Consider the following 19,587-nt stretch of genomic DNA (forward strand, 5'->3'; position numbering starts at 1 on the left):
AAACCTGAAAGTACATTTCCTCTTTTAACTCCCTTGTATAGTTTATTGCAAATATCACCTTCATGTATTATTATTTATAAGATGCATTGATTTCTAATGAATATATATATATATATATATATATATATATATAAATCCAGCTAAACAAAATCTCTCTGAAACAGGTTTAATATCTAATATATTTTAATCCACAGCACTGAGTTGGAGTGCATTATGCTTTGCAAGTACTTAAACATTTATTACATGAATGAAGCTCTTAGTTACTTTCTTCTTACTAGGGCACAACACCCAACACCCACAACTTAAGGGAGGAGAGGTTATTTTGTCTCATAGTTGGTAGTGGTTTCAGTCCCAGGCAGCGTGGCATGACAGAAGGGTGTGGCAGGGGAGAATTGCTTATAGCATGGCAGTGAGAAGCAGGGAAACAGATCAAGGAAGGAGAGAAGAGGACATCTGTCCTCCTCTGACCAGGCTTCACCACCCAACATCACAATAAACTATGAACTCAACAGTGGAAAAATCCATCGATGAGTGTCACACCCCCATGTTCCAATCACCTGCCAAAAGTCCCACCTATGAGTTCATGAGGCTTTGGGGTGACATCTACATATAAGCTACAACAGTGAACAACCATCTGTTCTACTGATACTTATTTAAGAGACAGACATCTTTTTTTTTTTTTTTTTTTTTTTTTTTGGTTTTTCTCTGGTACCAGGAACCGAACTCACGACCTTACGCTTGCCAGGCAGGCACTTTTGCCGCTGAGCTAAATCCCCAGCCCTGAGACAGACATCTTGAGATCTGAAATAGAAAGCAATTGAGTTCCAGGAGTAGAGAAGAATAATTAATTTGGATTAAGGAATGCAATTGCATTCAATGAATAGAGGAAGTTAAGGTTTGATGGCTATGCAAATATAAACATGGGAAAATATTTTTCCCTTTTCTGTACCAGATGATATTTGGAATTTGTATTTCAAATAAAATATATGAAAATGGATTAGTTTAACTATATTTTAGTTGTGATGAATGCTCTTTGTAGCCCATTCAAATATTTAATGCATGACCTACAGTCATAGGAAGGCTAAATCTAGCAGTTTTAGCAATAGAACTATTTAATTTATAATTCTGCTGATTCACAATAACCATAACCAATACTGTACTTCATGATCTCACTTATATGTGGAATCTAAAAGAATAATAAGGTGAATTCATGATTACAGAGGAAAATAATAGTTGCCAGGGGCTGGGAAATAGAGGAGAAGGATAGATATCTGTCGAAGTGTATAGTCTTAAGCTATTGAAAAGTACTGTAACCTAGTGGACAGCACAGTGACTGTAGGTATTACTAATATATTACACACTCAAAAGTTTCTAAGACAGTAGGTCTCAAGTGTTCTCACCACAAAGAGTACTATGTTAGCTGGTGGATGTGTTTTTAGCTTGATTGGAATGATTATTTTGCCATGTGTACAGGTACTAAAGCATCACATTATACACCTGAATGTTACAATTTTTATGTATCAATCATACCTCAGTAATACTGGGAAAAATAAATAAAGTAGAATTCTGCTAGTTCATTAAGAAGCTGCGTGTGCCCCAGGAGGCATCCACACAGATTTTGTTAATTTCTCCTGGTTTGTTGGAGTAACATTCAGAAGGCAGTACAATTGTGGTTATGCATTCATCAGTAGTGTATGGTATTATATCTATTATGTGAAAGAAAACATGTACTCTGAGGGAGAATAGATAAGTAAGAAGTAAAAAAGGCAAGTTGAAGGACTTTACAATGGGAAATAGATGAAATAAAAAAGAATTGCTGTAATAGACAAAAATTACTCTTCTAAAAATCTATTGCTCCTGAACATGTTCAAACTAGATTTTTCTATAATTAATTTTACTAACCCATTAAAATTAGTAGTGGTTTTATGTAAGCCTACTGCCCCCATATTTTACTGATTAGAATTCTATGATGTCACAAGCATGCTCCTCTGGAAAGCCATCCTTTGGCTAAGTATCAACTATTTCGGTGGGTCAGTAAGAGGGAAAGTGCAGCAGAGACAGAGACCCTGGGGCTTGAATTCTTGTCCTGCCAGCTTCTGAAAGAATGTTCTCTGGACAAATCAATATATCTGTACTTATTTTCTTCATACCTAAAATGTGGGTTATGTTTTCTTTCAAATTTCATTATTGGGATGAGTGACAATCTAATATCATGGTGCAATGGTTGGCACATACTAAAAAGTAAATGAATAATAATAATAATAATCTGAACAACTTTGTGGGAGATAACAATATGCAATGTAACAGCCACTGTTAATTCCTATCATTTTGTTCGAAACTGTGCATCATCTGTGTTGTTTTTGCTTTGTTTTGTTTTTATTTGTATTTTGCTATTGTTCTTTTTTATTATTCTCTTTCAAATAAAAAAATGCACACAGACAAAAATAATTAGTAGTAGTGTAGTTATTTTGTTATGTGAAAAGGAGATTTTCAGTCTTCAGTTGCCTTACATCTCTTTGTTAATCAATGGAGGGATTTCATAGTTTTCAGTGATTTCTACCCAGAGTTTCAGAAGTCTTTTTTTTATCATGAAGGCTCTTGTACATCACGAACACTAGCTTTTATATTTGGTACTTTATTTAGCTTAATGTAACAAGAATGTTGTCCAAGTTAATTACCATAATGAGACTTTTGCCAGTGTAGATGTGGCCTCTGTCTCATACCAGATTCTCTCCAAATGTGGGTTTGGATGTCACAGTGAGTAGGTGGAAGTTGGAAAAAAGTCACTCAGTTAATAAATTCTCTTGTAAGAATTGGCTTTCTGTTTGCATTTCTGTAATGTGTTTTGGCAAATGTGTGACCTAGAGTACGACAAGCAATCATTTTTAGCAAGTCATCTGTGAACTTTTTAGGTTTACAGTTTTCCAAAATGACAAGAGAACAAGTTATTTTCTATTTTCTTTCTAATTATGGGATATTTAATCGCTTCTGTAATTCTATATCATTGGGAAATTAGTAGATATCCAATTATAAAGACAATGAATTAAATAATTGAAAGATTTTAAATACTAATTTTGTTTGTTGAATGCTCATATTGTGGGTAATGGTAGTTGACAGACATTACTTAAAATTCACCAGAAATATAAAGCAGTGTATTATATCTTACATACTAAATATTTTAAGGGCTCAGACATTAAGGGTCATGAAAAATATGGGATAGAATTTATTGAATATTGTTTTATAGAGGAAGAATGGCTTCAAGTTTGAGTTGGACTTGTAAATGCCAATTAATGGGGAAAGGCATTCTAGTAGAAATGAACTATACAAAATTTTAGGGTGAATTAACTGTGCCAGACAAAATCAGATTGGACTCAGGTTGTAGATGGCTTGGATAATGGGATAAAGACTGGATTTTACCTGTCGCTTATGAGTTCTCAGAATTTTCAGTAAATAACAATCGTCTAGATAGGGCAGATTCTTGGTTCTTATACCTAAATCTTTCCTTTCAGTCTGTTGGAAATGAGGCCCATAAGTTCTCACCATCAGCATGCCCTATGATCCTAGTGTAAATGTCCTTATTTGCAGTTTTATAGGATTTGTACTTCCAAGAACAATTTAAATATTTTTGCATAGGATGTTAGCATATTCGTAAGAAACAATCCGTCATTAAAATCAGGTGAGCCGAGGACCAGGAGTCAGACTTTGTGATAATATAGCCGTAGAAGCAGTCAGCATCTGTAGTGACTGACAGCAGTAGAGGTAGAAAGGAGGACACAGGCAGGAGAGTTGTAAGGAACAGAGCTAACAAGATCCAAGCTTCACTTGGCTGCACAAAGATGTAGTGTGTTCTCAGCCCAGTAGATGGTAAACATTTAGAAAGTAAAACCTAAGGCTTATCCATAGTGGATTCTTAGCAAATGTGTATGGTATTGCTAGACAAATGGGGTACACATTGCACAATATAGTAAAAATGAAGCACTCTGGGTACCTCTATATTTTTTATAACCTATCATTTTTTACCTTGTTGCTAACTTACTTTTTGTAGGCTTTTGATGTACTAATAGAAGTATATATTTCATTTTTGTGCATATTAAAATAAGTGTATTAAATTAAAATAGTTTAAATATGAAAGAAATATGATATGTAAAAATATCTTCTAATTATCGATGCTTTTTTGACAAGAATGCACAGAAGTGATTTATATCAAATCAGATATACCCACTGAAATATATGAAATTAAATTTCATTCTCTGGAAATATAATCCACTTTTAGATAGGCATTGTGATAGTTTCTTTTATTAATTTTTTCACATAATGTAGGACTTTTAGTAGGAAACACTATGTCATAAAAAGTACTATGTAGTCAGCTAAAAAAGACTCCACTTTTAAAATATTACTGTTTACAGACTAGGTCCTTTCCAAATTATCCAAAAAATGTGAGTGAATTCATAAATGTTCCCTGACTTTCTAAACATCAAAAGGGACCATCTTCAAAATCCAAATGGTTCTCAGCTTTCCGCAGGATATCACAAAACTTCCTGGCAGGGACTTTTAAATAAGTTGAGAAGTTTTATAAGATAAAAATATTTTCTCAGTTGACTTGACAACCATGTACAATGTTAGTGGAGAGTTTATTTGCCCAAGGCTTTTTCTCAAAATGAATTTAAACTGAGATTATTAAAATGTACCTCAGTTTCACAGTGTGAAGAGAGGTGTTGCTAATGTCTTACCTCAAAAATGTTTTCCATGCAATGCATGCTACTTGATTACAGAGCTGTATATATAGAGGCATGTTTCTGCTAAAACAGCAAAAACATTTAAAATTATTCACAAAACAGTGAATTTTTCAGTGAATTGTTCAGAAACAGGGGAGAGGGAGATTGATCCAAAAAGAGTAACACTGTTGGGGCTGGTATAGAGATCTGTCTGAGCATCAAATTGCGAGTCTGGGTCACAGCTCCACCATTAATCTAAGAGCCTTCCTCATCTGTAAAATAGAAGTCCTTGTAATGGAAACATCATGGGTGTATGGTGAGGATGAAATGATATCATTATAAATGACTAATACAGTGACTGGCACAGATAAATGTTCACAATTTATTGTTTTATTTCAAAGCTGTGAGGATCAGGATTTTGCAGTGTCTCCTGGTAATTCCAGATGTGTTGTTTAAAAGTAGAAGAACAAAAAAAGGAAAAGAAAGCCTTGTCCTAATCTGATATGATCTCTTCTATTACAAGTGAAATAACTTTAGGAAAATTTAACTAATAGTAAACAATGTTTGAATCACCAGATCTCTCTGTGGCTGAAGCTAATTTCTTACATGAGAATCAGGATCCCAAAAGGAAAATGATGATCTGGATGAGAGGTTATAGTCTTTCCAATCTGGAAAATCATATTACACCCCTTTGGGTAACATTCAAATTGCTAAATCTTGGAAACAGACCTTCTTTTTCTCTCAAATGGATGTATTATTTAGGAAGTTTTATGCTTCCTGTAAAACTCCAGTTGTGTTTCAAAAATAATATCACTGGGGCATAGTTAGAAATTGCAACACCATGATGGGAAAGCTAAGTATGTTTCACACGGCAAGGAGTCATTAATTAACAGGTCACTCATTGATATGTACTGCATCCAGAATCACGGGGGAAATAAGAAGGCGATTCTGACAGGGGCTGCATCACAGCACAACGGTTAGATATAATAACCCATTCTTATCAGTTTGTAACATTTTCCCATAATGTCATTTTCTGTATTCATTTACTACTTAAACAAATAATTTGTGCCATTTATTTATCTTTCTTAACTGATCACTCACTAAATAAAGTAAATTCAACAAATTAAACCTTAATGGTAAATTTAACTTTCTTTGTGTTTTGACAAATTAGAGTGGTACAATAAAATCTCTGATTTTCTGCCCTTATATAAAAGAGCATTGAAGAATCTCTCCTATATTTCAGGCACTTTCCATCATCCTCTGAAGTCTTCAGAAGACAGCAATCAGGAAAGTGTGTTTCACAAATGAGTAGAATACATGTTCATACATGTATTATTAAATGTTCTCTGTCCCTATGAAAGGGGATGATATGGAGATTAAAACGCTCTTTAACTTCAGTATCTTTTCTTTTTTTCCCCAATATTCCACCAATTGAGCTATGTATTGAATTCCATACAATTCCCACTGTTGCCTCCTTCTCCTCAAAATCTTCCTGTATTCTATGCCAGTTATTTTCACAATATGTGTTGATAAAACTATTTGAAAATGCTGATTACAGTTAGAAATCAGAATATGATTCACTAGTTTTATTTTAAAATACATTTTTTATTTTATCTAGATTAGAATTTTCATAGTCAAACTTAGCAGCATAGTAATGTCACTTAGTGATAATTCATTCATGATATAGATGTAATTTGTTTATTACTCTAGTATCATTTTCTTCTTTCAAAAATAAATATATTGTCATAACAAATTTGATTTACCTTAATGAAAATAAAATAGGATAGTCTTTACATTTTTATTTAGATTTGGAAAAACATAACCCTAAGTACTATTCTAGTAATGTAACCTTAGTGATCTTCTAATTAATGTAATCTTAGTAATCTAATCTAACCTTAGTAATCTTCATAACAATTATTTTAATCTGTTTTAAAATATACTGTAAATATTTTCATAAATAATTAATTATTAAAGACCATTTTACTGATCTTCTATATTATAACAAGAAAAGTGGGATATTGGACTATCCTGCCCACATCTCAGACTTCTCATGTAAAAACCTTTTTTCTGCTTTTTTGAGCACTATGTCCTCACTCATGAGTAATTGTTTGGATAACCTCATGGTGAGAATGAGAGATTATATGAATTTTTCTGAAATAGAAGTGTTTTTCCATGATGGCTTGGTTCATCTTTTGAACATAGGTTATATAGAGTATGATTGCTCTGTGTAAGGCTCTTAGAGATTTGAAAATGTCCTTGTCTTCAAGAATTTGGAGAAATAATTAAAAGTTAAAAATGTATGCTAAATGTAGAAAACACCTTAGGAATGTTTACATAATTCTATGGTGAAAAAAAAATTCTGTAGTAAAAACAGATGAGGTAGAGGGCTAGTGAAAAGAAAAAGCTTACTAGAAGTAAACTGCATTGATTTTATGATCAAGTAGAATTTGTTCAGGCAAAGAAGGCACTTTGGACAAGATGATTGGTAGGAAATGGAAAAAAACAGAGGCCCAAAGTGTAATGGTTGATCCCGTGAGTTCTAGAGCCAGCCACTGCAGGTCAGATATTTTCACTTTCCAGCTTGTCATTACATGACTTTAACACAAGTTACATTTCAGCAGCATAGTGTATATTTTTTATGTCCCTGCCATATAGAATTGTGTACAAGGTTTGAAGGCCACCATATGGTATAGAGACCATAAGAAGTGAAAAATAACAATTAATTAAAGGAGAATGAAAGACAAAATAGTTGGAAAACTACAAGTTACTTGGTACTGCTGAAGAGACAATACAATAACTGACTTGGAATGGAGGTGGAGAGGCCATGTGACAAAGTATGAAGATGAATTGCCCTGAAGGAATGAGAAAGTAGAGGAATACCAGAGTCTAATTTTGTTGTAGTAGCTCACACTATGACAGAGTAAAAGGAGAGAGGAGATTATTGGTAAACACTAAAAGTACATGGTTAAAATACCATAATATTGTCAATGTTATTTAATATCTTATACCCCTCCTTAGCAATGAAAATAGAAAGGTGGTAACCACTGAGGTAAATATTTAGAAAATAAAATTGTCAGGGTTTGCTCCTAATACATAGTAAATAAAATAGCTTGGATAGTCATATGGGAGAAGGAACAAATATTGACCTGACGATTCTTTATTTGGAAGTGATTAGCAAAATCACATACACACACACACACACACACACACACAAATATGAAAGATTTGAAAGAGATAGTAAGGTGGTCAGTCTTTAGACATATTGAATTTAAGGGGCTTTTGGAATATCTGTTTAGAGATAAGTCAGATTTTCAGAACAGAATTCAGCTGAATTCATCTGATTCATGACTCTCTGGAAAAGATCAACATGGCCAAGAACGTGTGAGGTTTCCCGGTGACAGTTGGTGCTACTTGAGGTGGGTGGAAGAGGATGTGCACCGAAGCAGATAGAGAAGACATACTAGAAGGTTAATACTTTAACGTAGTTTCAGAAACTTTGTGAAAAAAACATTTAGGCAAGTGTAAGAACTAGTGTATTTGTGTAGCTACTGTTGTGCATTTCATATATAGTATGCTACTATGCCAAAATTTATAGATAATTTTGATGTAGGTGACTTACTTGTTGGTAGATTGAGGAGATGTTCTTTAATTAATAAAAATATATACCTTGAATGAGGGTAACAAAGTTTAAAATATAATCAGAAATCTACCTTTATTTTGAAACTAATCACTTTAAAACAAAGCTCTTCCCTTTTTTAAGTATTTTAACTTATTTTAATCACAATAATGAAAACTTTAAAAATAGTATTTATTAATATAAATCTTTTTTAATCACACACTGAATCAGCATGGGTATTAACCACGACAATGACCACCCATCATGTGCTGATGGTCTTCATATCATGTCTGGTGAATGGATGAAAGGACAGCACCTCGGTGATGTTTCGTGGTCTGCATGTAGCAAGGAAGATCTGGAAAGATTTCTCAGGTACTTGCTGAGATTACTTACTGTTGTTGTGTTGCGAATGTTTTTGTATTTTTGCCTTCTCTGCCAACCAGGGGATGCAGTCTGGCAAAAGGGATAGATCACCAACGTGGAAATCAAGGGATGTGACTCCAGTCTTGGCTCTTCTGTTAATTCCTGGAGTGAACTGGGACATGTTATTTAACTCATCTGCTTTCAGTTCCCACATTTTTTAAATAAAAGGATGGGCAAGATGATTGGTAAGGTTTAAAGCTGTTCTAATGATAAAAAGTATCTGCCATGGACTTTAACTGTGTTTTTCATGTTTCTCAATGGTAAGATGTTCCGTGCTTACCACCCAACACACCTATAGTATCATAAAGTGCTTCCTTGAAAAAGTTACCAACTTTCCATTACAGTGTTTCTAAACTCTAAACATTTTTTTCATTAATAACTAATTTTCACCACTATAATTGATCTCGATTCTCTTCTTTTACACGTTCAACAATAATATGTAGCTTATGTCTGGTTGGAAACAGTAATGAGAAATATTGCTGTTGTTCTAATTTCCCTTATAAAACCCTTGTTTTTACCTATATCTGTGGTATTCAGAGGGAGAGCTGACATAGTACATGCCATATAAAATAGAGTTCTAAGGGCTGTAAAAGAGTAAATAAGAAATATAGGAACATCTAGCTGGCTAGCTAAATTCATTACAAAGATGAACTTCATTCATTTTTCCATGCTTTTTAAATTGGCAAACCGGTTTTTTTCCTATTAAATGGGTATTAAAATCTACTAAAATATAATGTCTATGGCATTATCATAACTATGTCCTGAAATATGTGCAATGTATCTGTGAATACTCTGACATGGCAGTCTCTAGAGTGCAACATTTTGCCTATGTAATAATTTGAATACACCATCAGTAGCTACATCAGTAGAAACTAATGAAAATATTTCTAGGAGCAGGCAAGATTATATATGGCTGACTTCATGTGGATCAGGGCTATAATAAAATTAAATATCGCTTCATAAATGGAAATTGTATTATATCAACTACAAAAATATTCACAGTATTAATACTCAGTTGGGAATAATTTCTTTAAATCCCCAAATATAGCTGCACATTTTACAGCTACCTTCATGCATGGATTTTGGGCAGGTTTTTCTGTAAGTCCGAGGTTCTACACTGTGTAAATGCACAAAATAATACCCACAACATAATTTTATAGAGATTTGCTGATTATATGAATAGGACTTATAAATGTAAAAAGTCTGTTAATTTGCATAGTATTATTACTATTTATTAGGATTATTTTACATAATTAAAACTAAATATTTCCATATGTGGGATAATTTCTCTGACAACAGTTTCAATAGGACAGCTTCTAAAAATATAGTGAAAGTGATAAACTTTTTGTTCTTCTTGTTGTTGTTGTTGTTGTTTTTCCTATACCGGGAATTGAACTCACAACCTCATGCTTGCCAGGCAGGTGCTGTGCCACTGAGCTAAATCCCCAGCCCCTAAACTTTTGCAGAAAAAATAAATAGTTAAAGTGAAATTCTTATATTATAAAAATGTTTCTTATTTCTGTGCTATTCATATTTTTTACATTAAATTCAAAACTTATACACATATATGCTTGTTTTAGGTCAAAGGCTAGTAACTGTTTGCTACAGACAAATCCACAGAGTTTCAATTCTGTTATGGTTCCCTCCAAGCTGCCAGGAATGATATACACAGCAGATGAACAATGTCAGATTCTCTTTGGACCTTTGGCCTCTTTTTGTGAAGAAATGCAGGTAAAAATCATGTCCTGTGGAGATATTTTAACGATTCATATTTATTGTTTATAAATATTCATTACTGGAGGGAAAGATAATTTTTAGAGCTTTTGGTCAAAAGCACCCTATCCTTTAACGAATTTTGTACATTCACCCTATACTTGGGAAGTGATAGAAATTGGGCATGAGCATTTGATCAAAGACAGTATAGAAGGGGCTGGGGATTTAGCTCAGCGGCAAAAGCGTCTGCCTGGCAAGCGCAAGGTCGTGAGTTCGGTTCCCGGTACCGGAGAAAAACCAAAAAAAAAGACAATATAGAAAAACTCATCAATTTTAACTTCAAAAATTCCACAGAAGTCAGGAAAGTCTGTTTTGTGAAATCAGTTCTTCTGTTTTGAATCTCATACTCTCCTACATTGCCGCTGGGTAAAAATGCAATGGCAATGATGTACAGACATACAGTGGTGGAAGCAGAGCTGTACCTTTCAACTTTGAAAATAAAAGTTTAAAAGCATGTTGTATAGCAACACAAACTAGTGAGTACATCCCTAAATGAATTACAGAAGGGGCAATGTATCATGGTCAGTAATTTGCCTGAAAGCAGTCATATCAGAATTGGCATCTAAAGATGAAGAAAAATGACCCTCTTCCTTGGTGTGAGACTGTTACTTGTGCTTATCCTTCCTTTTTTCTTTTCTGTCCCTGCTGTCCATCCCTCCCACCCCTCCTCAAAACACACACATGCACATATTTTGTACTTCTATGATAAACTGATAATCATGCTGAGACCAAGTAGAATGAGTATATCCAGTAGCTCTAATTCACCCATTGGAAGTTTATGACTGCTTCAGTGGGATTGGCTTTGTTGAAAGTCAGGCTGTTTGGATAAATGCACATAATTGGGCTGGGGATATAGCTCAGTGGCACAGCACCTTCCTACCAAGCACAAGGTCATAAGTTCAATTCCCAGTACCAAAAAAAAAAAATGCACAAGATTAAAAATTCCTTATAAAGAACAGAACATAGGTCACTATGTCATGTTTTATTTTTTTGCTCACAGCTATGTAGATCTTATCAAAAATGTTCATTTATTTATTATTTGGCTTTTATCAATCTCACATACAGTTGTGTAAGATCCAAGTTGTCAGAGTGTGTTTCTTGAGAATCCAGTCCTATGGTTGGCACAGGGTAAGCCTTCAGCAACTATTTCATGTAGAATTAAAGTGAGTGGATGTGTGAAGGAGTTTGAACTGTATGAAAGTCATATGTGCAAAGCTCTATAGACTGTAATACTCATCTGGGAAGAGTGGAGCTTCAAAATAATTAGGGTAAGTAGGTTATTGAGACCTTATTCCCAATGGTTTGCACATAAAACATGCATTCATCCTCATAACTCAATATCCTTGGTGATAATTAAGATAGTAGGTAGCCTCAGATCTGTCCCCAATACCTCTCTGACCTCAGCTACTCAATTTGTTTAGCCTGATCTTACTTCCAGATCTTTAGCCTATTAAAAATTTGATCATAATATTTCTTTTCCTCTTCTTTTTCTCCTCCTCCTGCTCATCATCATCCCCTGTCATCATCCTTGTCCTCATCCTTGTCATCCTCCTCCTCCTTGTCCTCCTCCCTTCTTTCTCTTCACCTTCTTTTCTTGCTTCTGCTTCTCCTTCTGCTCTGCCTCCTCCTCATCATCTTTATTTTCCTTCTTTTCTTCTTTAGCAGTACTGAAGATAAATCCATTTTCTTGCACATTATAGGCGAACAATCAATCATCAAGCTACATGCTCAAGCCATTTTTAGAACTGTATTTTGTATCATAGTCTATGTTACCTAGATTGGCCTTGAATTTGTGATCCTTGTGCCTCAGCCTCCTCAGTAGCCATAATTATAGTGTGTGCCACAATACCAGGTGCAGTATTTTTTCTTAAATACTGATGGTATGATGAATTTTTTGAAGTCTACAGGGCTGAGTTTGTAAACAGAACTTTTATATGCTGCAATTAACATTGTTTTGATAATAAGCTAAATTGTACTTGCCTTTTTAGGAGTGTTACTTAGGAGAAAGTTTCAGTTTATGCAAAGTTTCCATCTACGGGAAGACCTCCTAGAGAAAGTGGCAGTTGTACAGAGAATTGATAGAGCTGGTAAATGGAAAAAGTCCCATGTTTTATAAAGATCCTCAGGTGTTAGAAAAATGCAACAAATGATCAATTGCAAATGTCACTGTTGAAAATTTCAGAGTATTTTCAATAAATACTATTGCTATTTTTTAATGTTTGTCCCCTCCAAATCTCATGTTGGAATTTAATTCCTATTATGACAGTACAAAGAAATAGGATTTTAAAGAGGTGATTAAGTCACTAGGGTTTCATTCACATATGGGGATTGGTGCCATTTTCATAAGGCAGATTCAGACCCCTCCTCTCATCTTTTGGCCCCTTGTTTTCTGTTCTGTGATGATGCAGCAAGAAGTCCCTTGCCAGATGCCAACATCTGTCTACTGAATGACTTAACCTTCAGATCCGGGGGCCAGTACATTTCTGTTCTTTGTAAATTACTCAAGTCTCATGCATCCTGCTAGAGCAGTACAGAACAAATTCTAATAATCACTTTTAAATACTTTTTTAAAAAATATTTTTAATAATGTATCATATTATATTTAGCTATATTTTCCTGGGGACATTCTTCAATAGTTGAACTGTAAATATCTGCCACACTTGTTAAGTTATTTGTGTTTGTGTTTTAATTTCATTCTTATAATGAGTATACATCATAGTTATTATCCAGTATTATTTTACAGATCAACATTTTGAGGCCTAGATAAGTCAAATAATACTTTCAAAGTCTTAACATGTGTTAACAAGGAATGTTGGATGTGCTTCCCTGCCCCATAATACAAGTCACATTTTTTCTAATCTACTCTCTGCTGTTTGGGAAAAATCTCAGATCAAATTCTGTGTTTAAACTGAATTCTTATTGTCTCCTATAGCACGTATACCAGCAGGGCATAAAAATATCTCCACCGATTTCTTTTTCTTCTCTTCTAGATACTTTGGTCTATTTATTTGCTGATTTTTCACAAACTTGCCTAAACTTACTTTTATTTTTGAAAATATTTATTGGGTTTTTGAAAAATGTATGTTTCTGTTGTCTTGCTTTAAACTAGACATTGTGAAAATAAGGTTAAATGTTAGGTATCTACAAATGGTTTTTTTCTCTCAAATTTTATATTCCTAACCCAATCAGTGCCAAATACAAAATATAGGACTCAGACATACAGATAGATAGAGATATAAAAGTAATTATTTACAGTCAGTATTTCTGGGCACTGTACTGTACTAATAATACAACTGATCTCTGAGTACCCACCATCATGGAATGTACTATTCCTCACTGAATTTATTGGTTAGGTGTGTGTGTGTGCATGTGTGTGTGTGTGTGTGTGTGTGTGTGTGATGTGTCAGTTGGTGATAATTACTAAAGAGAAATGTAAACTCAGGTGGGAAGGAGTTCTAGGGAATAGGCTCCTGAAGATGGTGTTATTTTATGTAGAATGACCTGAGAAGGCCTCTTAGAGAAGGTGGCATTTGTTTATAGACCTGAGGAAATTGAGATAGCAAGCCATGCATTTATCTTGGCAGGAATATAGCAAAAGAAACCGGAAATTAAAATAGCCTGGAATTTAAATTTTGTCATGTTTTAAGTTTAAAATGCCCATTAGAGATCCAAGCAGAGAGATAAGTGAGTCTGGGAGAGATAGGGAGAGATAGTTATTTGGATATTATCAACTAAGTGGTATTGAGGATATGACAACCCTAGAAAGTAAATTAGATAGAATAGAGAAATGATTGAAGAATAAAACCTAGGCCATTTCAATATTTAGAGTTTGAAAAGATGAGGAGAAACAACAAATACAACTTTGAAGAAGTCTATTGAAGTAGAAATATAATCAAGATAAATTAAGGTCTAGAGATTGAAATGTTTTGCAAAAAGAACATTAAAATCTGTTCCAAAACATGAAGAACAGTGAAATATGAACTCTGGGGATAGAGCTTTGATGGTTGTTTCCAAGGTGTTTGGCATATTATTATTTGAAGGTATCTGGAAATGCTATAATGCATACTACTTATCAGGTGGTATAACTGAAAGGTGAAATAGTTATGTTGAAGGTTCAGGAGTACTGTTTGTCAAGCCACACAAATATAGACTGTTAAGTGAGTCCCTGTGAAGTCACTATGCCTGACCATCTGTCATCTAAGCTCTACACAAAAGTGAAGTCTCTTAGAAAGTCATCTTCCTAAGATCATAAGAGGTGCTGCTCCCTATTATCTCTGTATCTCTAGCATCTACGTAAATCCCCACTGAATATTTTTGAATGATTAAACAAATTAATTGAATTATGGAGTAAAGATACTAATTCCTCACCTTTATGAATACTTGATTTTCAGATATGTTGCGCATTAAGGTAACAAGAACAAAACCTAGATTATTAACATAATGGCCACATAAAATTCAACCTGTAAAAGCAAGTAACTTGTTTCACAGCTTATCTATAACTTAATCAGGTATCCCCTTCGCCATCCCATGTCCAATCAGTAATTACTAAATAGCAAGGTCCATGGAGTGCGGACTCACTGTAGTCTTCAATGTGCACTGAAAAAAAATATGACTCTCGATATGACAGTTGCTTTTAGCCCATAGCACTGGAATTAGATATTTCTTTTTTCTACTTATAAACAGATATTTAAACATAATCACTAGAGATTCCAACATTACATAATCCCGATCCAATTAACAATATGAATTTACTCTTAGGATAACAACTTACATCTGCACAACATTTAAAGGCACAGATGTAGAGATGCTTGTGAAACATCTTGACTCCCAGCAATAATAGATCATCCTTCTGCATACATTTGCAGAATTAATGGCTAAGTTCTTGGATGGTCTTATTCCTTACTCCTAACAATTGGTGCCTTCAGGCCATCTGGCATCTTGTAGCTGAGCCAACTCCAAATACATCAAGTCATCATAATAGCTTCCTGAAACTACTTGGCCTGTCTGGGAATAGAGAGGTAAAAAAAGATGCTTTCCTAGAAGCAGTAAGAAGTGGGCCTGCAAGAGTTCCCTATTTTTGAGGAAGAAGAAGGAAGTGTGCTAAAATTAAAGACATCCATGAAATTTAAGGTCTAACATTTATGTTTGGACTAGGAACACTGTAAGTAGCATACATATTAAAGATGCAGAAAGCCTTCTAGTATGATTGAATCAAGTGGTGGCTGAAAAAGATTAACATAGAAAGCTCCAGTTTTATATTCCTCTTTCTACTTCATTCATGGAAATATGTAGTGTTCTTAAAAACTCTCATCTACCCAACATTCAGGCTAGTGTTGAAATGCAGAATTCTAGAAGGCTGAGTATATACTTTGACATTACTGTATTTCGGAAGTAACAGTATTTGGGTATTGTGTGTTTCAATCTCAAGTCAATCACTTATTCATTCCGTGTCAGTTTTGTTTACCTCATTGGCATCATTTATAATCCCAGTTTTAAATTTTATGAAAATAGTAGTGTATGTAACATCTTAGGGTTGAACTGATTTTTTCTTTAAGAGAGAATATTTTACTGGTTCTTCATGCATCAATAACTTCAAAATGTGTACTAGAAATTTTGGTGTTTCTACTGCAGATCAGTTATCAACAAACTATGACCTGAGAAGTGGCTACCGGTTTTTGTAAATAAAGTTCTACTGGAATATAGGCAAACCCTTATTGTTCACATATATTTTATGGCTGCTTTCAAGCTACAATACTTGTGTTGAGTAGTTGCAAAGGGAGCATATTATCAACAAATAAAAGTGTACACTATTCAACAGTGTTCAGAAAAAGTTTGCGTACTCTTGTAGAGACTCTGGATTCAACTGTATTTTTTTCATATTGAAATTTGGGGGGCTGGGGATTTAGCTCAGCAGCACAGCGCCTGGCTGGCAAGTGTGAGGTCGTTAGTTTGATTCCTGATTCTGGAAGAAAAACAAAAACAAAAAAACCCAACATATTGAATGTTTTGCTTTTTTGGCTTTTTTCACATTTTTTTTTTATTATTATATATTTTGTAGTGCATTAGGATTATATTCATCATGGAGAGTTGGTACCTGTACATGACATTTCTGAATTTCTCTTTTTGACCCCCTCTCCTCCCATCTCTCTGCATCTCTTTGACCCTTTTCAGGTTAGGTTTTTGTATGTTTGTAGTACGTGATGATCACATTCTTCATGGGGCATGATGCACGTATACAGACTCACAGTCCCTCCATTTTATATTTATCTCATTTCCCTCCCTTTCTTCCCCATCCTTCCATCTCTTGGTTTCTTTCCCATATGCAAAAGACCCATTTAGCTATTTCTTTATTGCATTTGCTCTATTTTGTTCTCTATTTATACATTTGGTTTCTCATATAAGGGAAACTATGCAATATTTAAGTTTGCGTGTCTGATTTATTTCACTTAAAATTATGGTCTTAAGGTGCATCTATTTTCCATTAAATGACTCAAATCTTCCTTTTCTGCGGCAGAGTAGTACACTATTGTGTATAATACCAGATTTCCTTTATCCATTCATGGGTTGATGGACAGTTAAGCTGTTTTCAAGATTTAGCTGTTATGAATTGTGCTTGTACATTCATGTATGACTGTAATATGATGTCTTTAACTCTTTGGGGATGACACTTAGCCAAAATAGCTGAGTCAAATGGAATTTCTATTTTTAGGTTTTGAAGCCTCTCCATATTGACTGATTTCTGTATTGGGTTGTACACTCCAACCAACAATGAGGAAGGGTTCCTTTTCCTTGACAGCCTCTCCAGTCATTGCTGTTATTTATTGAATATCACCTTTCTTTCTGGAGGGAGATTAAACCATAGTCTTGTTTTTATTTGCACTTCTGAATTGGCTAGAGATGCTGAATATTTTCTCATGTATTTATGGCCAGTTTGCACTTCTTCACCTGAGAAGTGTCTGGTTACTTCCCATGCTAAGTTTTTGAGTGGATCTCTAAATTTGGGTTTTATTTGAGTTCTTTATATATTCTAGATATTAGTTCTTTGTCTGATGAGTACCTGGAAAAATTGTTTCCATTCTGTTGGCTGTCTCTTCACTCTGTTGTGCTTTCCTTTGTTGTACAGAAGCTTTATAACTTGATAGGATCCCTTTTGTTTATTCTTGGTATTAGTTTTTGTGCAGCTGGTGTTCTGTTCAGAAAGTCTTTGCCTACACCTATGCTATTTCTTGAAGAACATCAGTTAGAAGTATTTGTGGAAAGAACTGTTAGAGATAAACAGTTTTTGTTCCTGGAAAGACTATTTAATCATCATGTGTAAAATTTTAGCTGAGTTTAGGAGACTTGATTGACAGTTTTTCTCCCCTCTTGCTTCTTTGAATGCATCATGTGTTTGTTTACTGACATTGGTGTCAAGAAAACATCTTTACCATCTTCCTAATCTAAAAGAAAGATGTCCCACATTTTACTAATTCTTTTGATAATTTCTGTGCTTTTCCAAACATTTTATAATGGTAAATAAATTGCTTTGATGAATACCTTGCTTAGACTTTTTGTTTGTTTGGTTTTTGCTACTGGAAATAGAACTCAGGTCCTTACACTTGCCAGGCAGGCACTTATGCCACTGAGCTATATCCCCAGCTAACAGGCTTTTTTTAAGAGTGTTAAATTACATCACACATTTTTGTGACTATATACAAAAATCATATATTATTAGTTTATGGATATGTTAATATACTTACTTATAAGCTAACTATATCCTTAGGAACAATCTCACTTTGACTTTCATAAAGTGGGGCAAATCACTATTTTTTCACTCTTTAAATATTTTAGTCTCGTTTGGGGATCATAAATTCTGTTTATAAGTATGCTGTCTTTATCTTTTCTCTGGAGCATTTATGTGAGTTGAGAATCCAATTTTCTTGAGAGAATGTTAACTATAGATCAGGTATAGAAAGAGTAACAATTATTTTTAGTTTCACATAATAATGTGCTCTGTGAAAGGAGTTCTTTAAGCATTATTCTATAGTAGAACTACATCTGTAATAAAATGTAGAGTTATTGAAATGGCATTTTGAATGATAATACATGGAAGAAAAAGGAGTTACATGTCTAAGGATTGTTACTTTCAGATACACGCATTAAGATTGCTTTATCTTAATGTGAATTTCAGAATATCTTAATGGAATTATTTGTATAAAAAAGACATAGGTACAGATTATCCTTGCAGATAAATGTTACGATGTATGTATATGGACAATTAATCATCCTTTAAAATATATGGACAGGGGCTGTGGATATAGCTCAGTGGCATAAATGCCTGCCTGGCAAGCACAAGTTCCTAAGTTCGATTCCCGTATTGATAAAAAAAAAAATATATATATATATATATATATATACATATATATATATGGACTATTCGTGTAAACATGTTAAAAACCTACTTGATATAAACATCCCAACTTATATTACACACTATTAATGACCTTTTATCATCATAGGAGAGTGAAAAAAGAAAATGCAGTGTTGTGCATTTTGTTGTATATTCACATGCAAGGCATTTTAAATTTTAAAGTTGTTTTCTCCTTAACTGATATATTAAGAGGTTTTGCTAAACAAGTTGAAAAATACGTACCATTCTTGTTTGTGTAACACATACAGAATTTATATACCTAATGAACTTGGCTAAACTAATTTAGTTTTGTTCTAACTAAATACCTCACACTACCCCTTAGAAGGGCATGGCATTACACAGCTCCAGTATTATACATCTGAGACATCCCACCTTTTAAAAATGAAAAAAAGTCTATATAATTTCCTCAACATTTTTCTACCTTGCTTTTGACAATTCAGTTTGAAATCCAGACTCCTAGTTATTTTTAAGACTGAGGCTGTAATTTACTTTACCATAGTATCTCTAGACCTGCAGGAAGAAAGAGACCTCCTCATGAGTGATTTATTCTACCTGACTGTTATTATCTTGAAAAGCTGCCAAGTTTGCTTTTTATACTCTCAGTGCCTCAAGCGGGCATCAATTAGAGTACCTGCTGTTTTGAATAGCAG

The 19,587-nt window shown here is 34.0% G+C and overlaps 1 protein-coding gene across 3 annotated transcripts in view; it reads left to right on the forward strand.

The window, feature by feature from the left end:
- Adamts19 (ADAM metallopeptidase with thrombospondin type 1 motif, 19) overlaps nt 1-19,587 on the forward strand; it is a 232,925-nt gene that overhangs the window by 122,111 nt on the left and 91,227 nt on the right. For all 3 annotated transcript variants that reach the window (XM_005380553.2, XM_005380554.2, XM_005380555.2), the window contains 2 exons: nt 8,563-8,703; nt 10,335-10,485. In XM_005380553.2, coding sequence (XP_005380610.1) covers nt 8,563-8,703; nt 10,335-10,485 — 292 coding nt within the window. The remainder of the gene's footprint in view (nt 1-8,562; nt 8,704-10,334; nt 10,486-19,587) is intronic.

Source organism: Chinchilla lanigera, unplaced genomic scaffold, assembly GCF_000276665.1.
Source record: "Chinchilla lanigera isolate Chin_1 unplaced genomic scaffold, ChiLan1.0 scaffold00014, whole genome shotgun sequence".
NCBI lineage: Eukaryota > Metazoa > Chordata > Mammalia > Rodentia > Chinchillidae > Chinchilla > Chinchilla lanigera.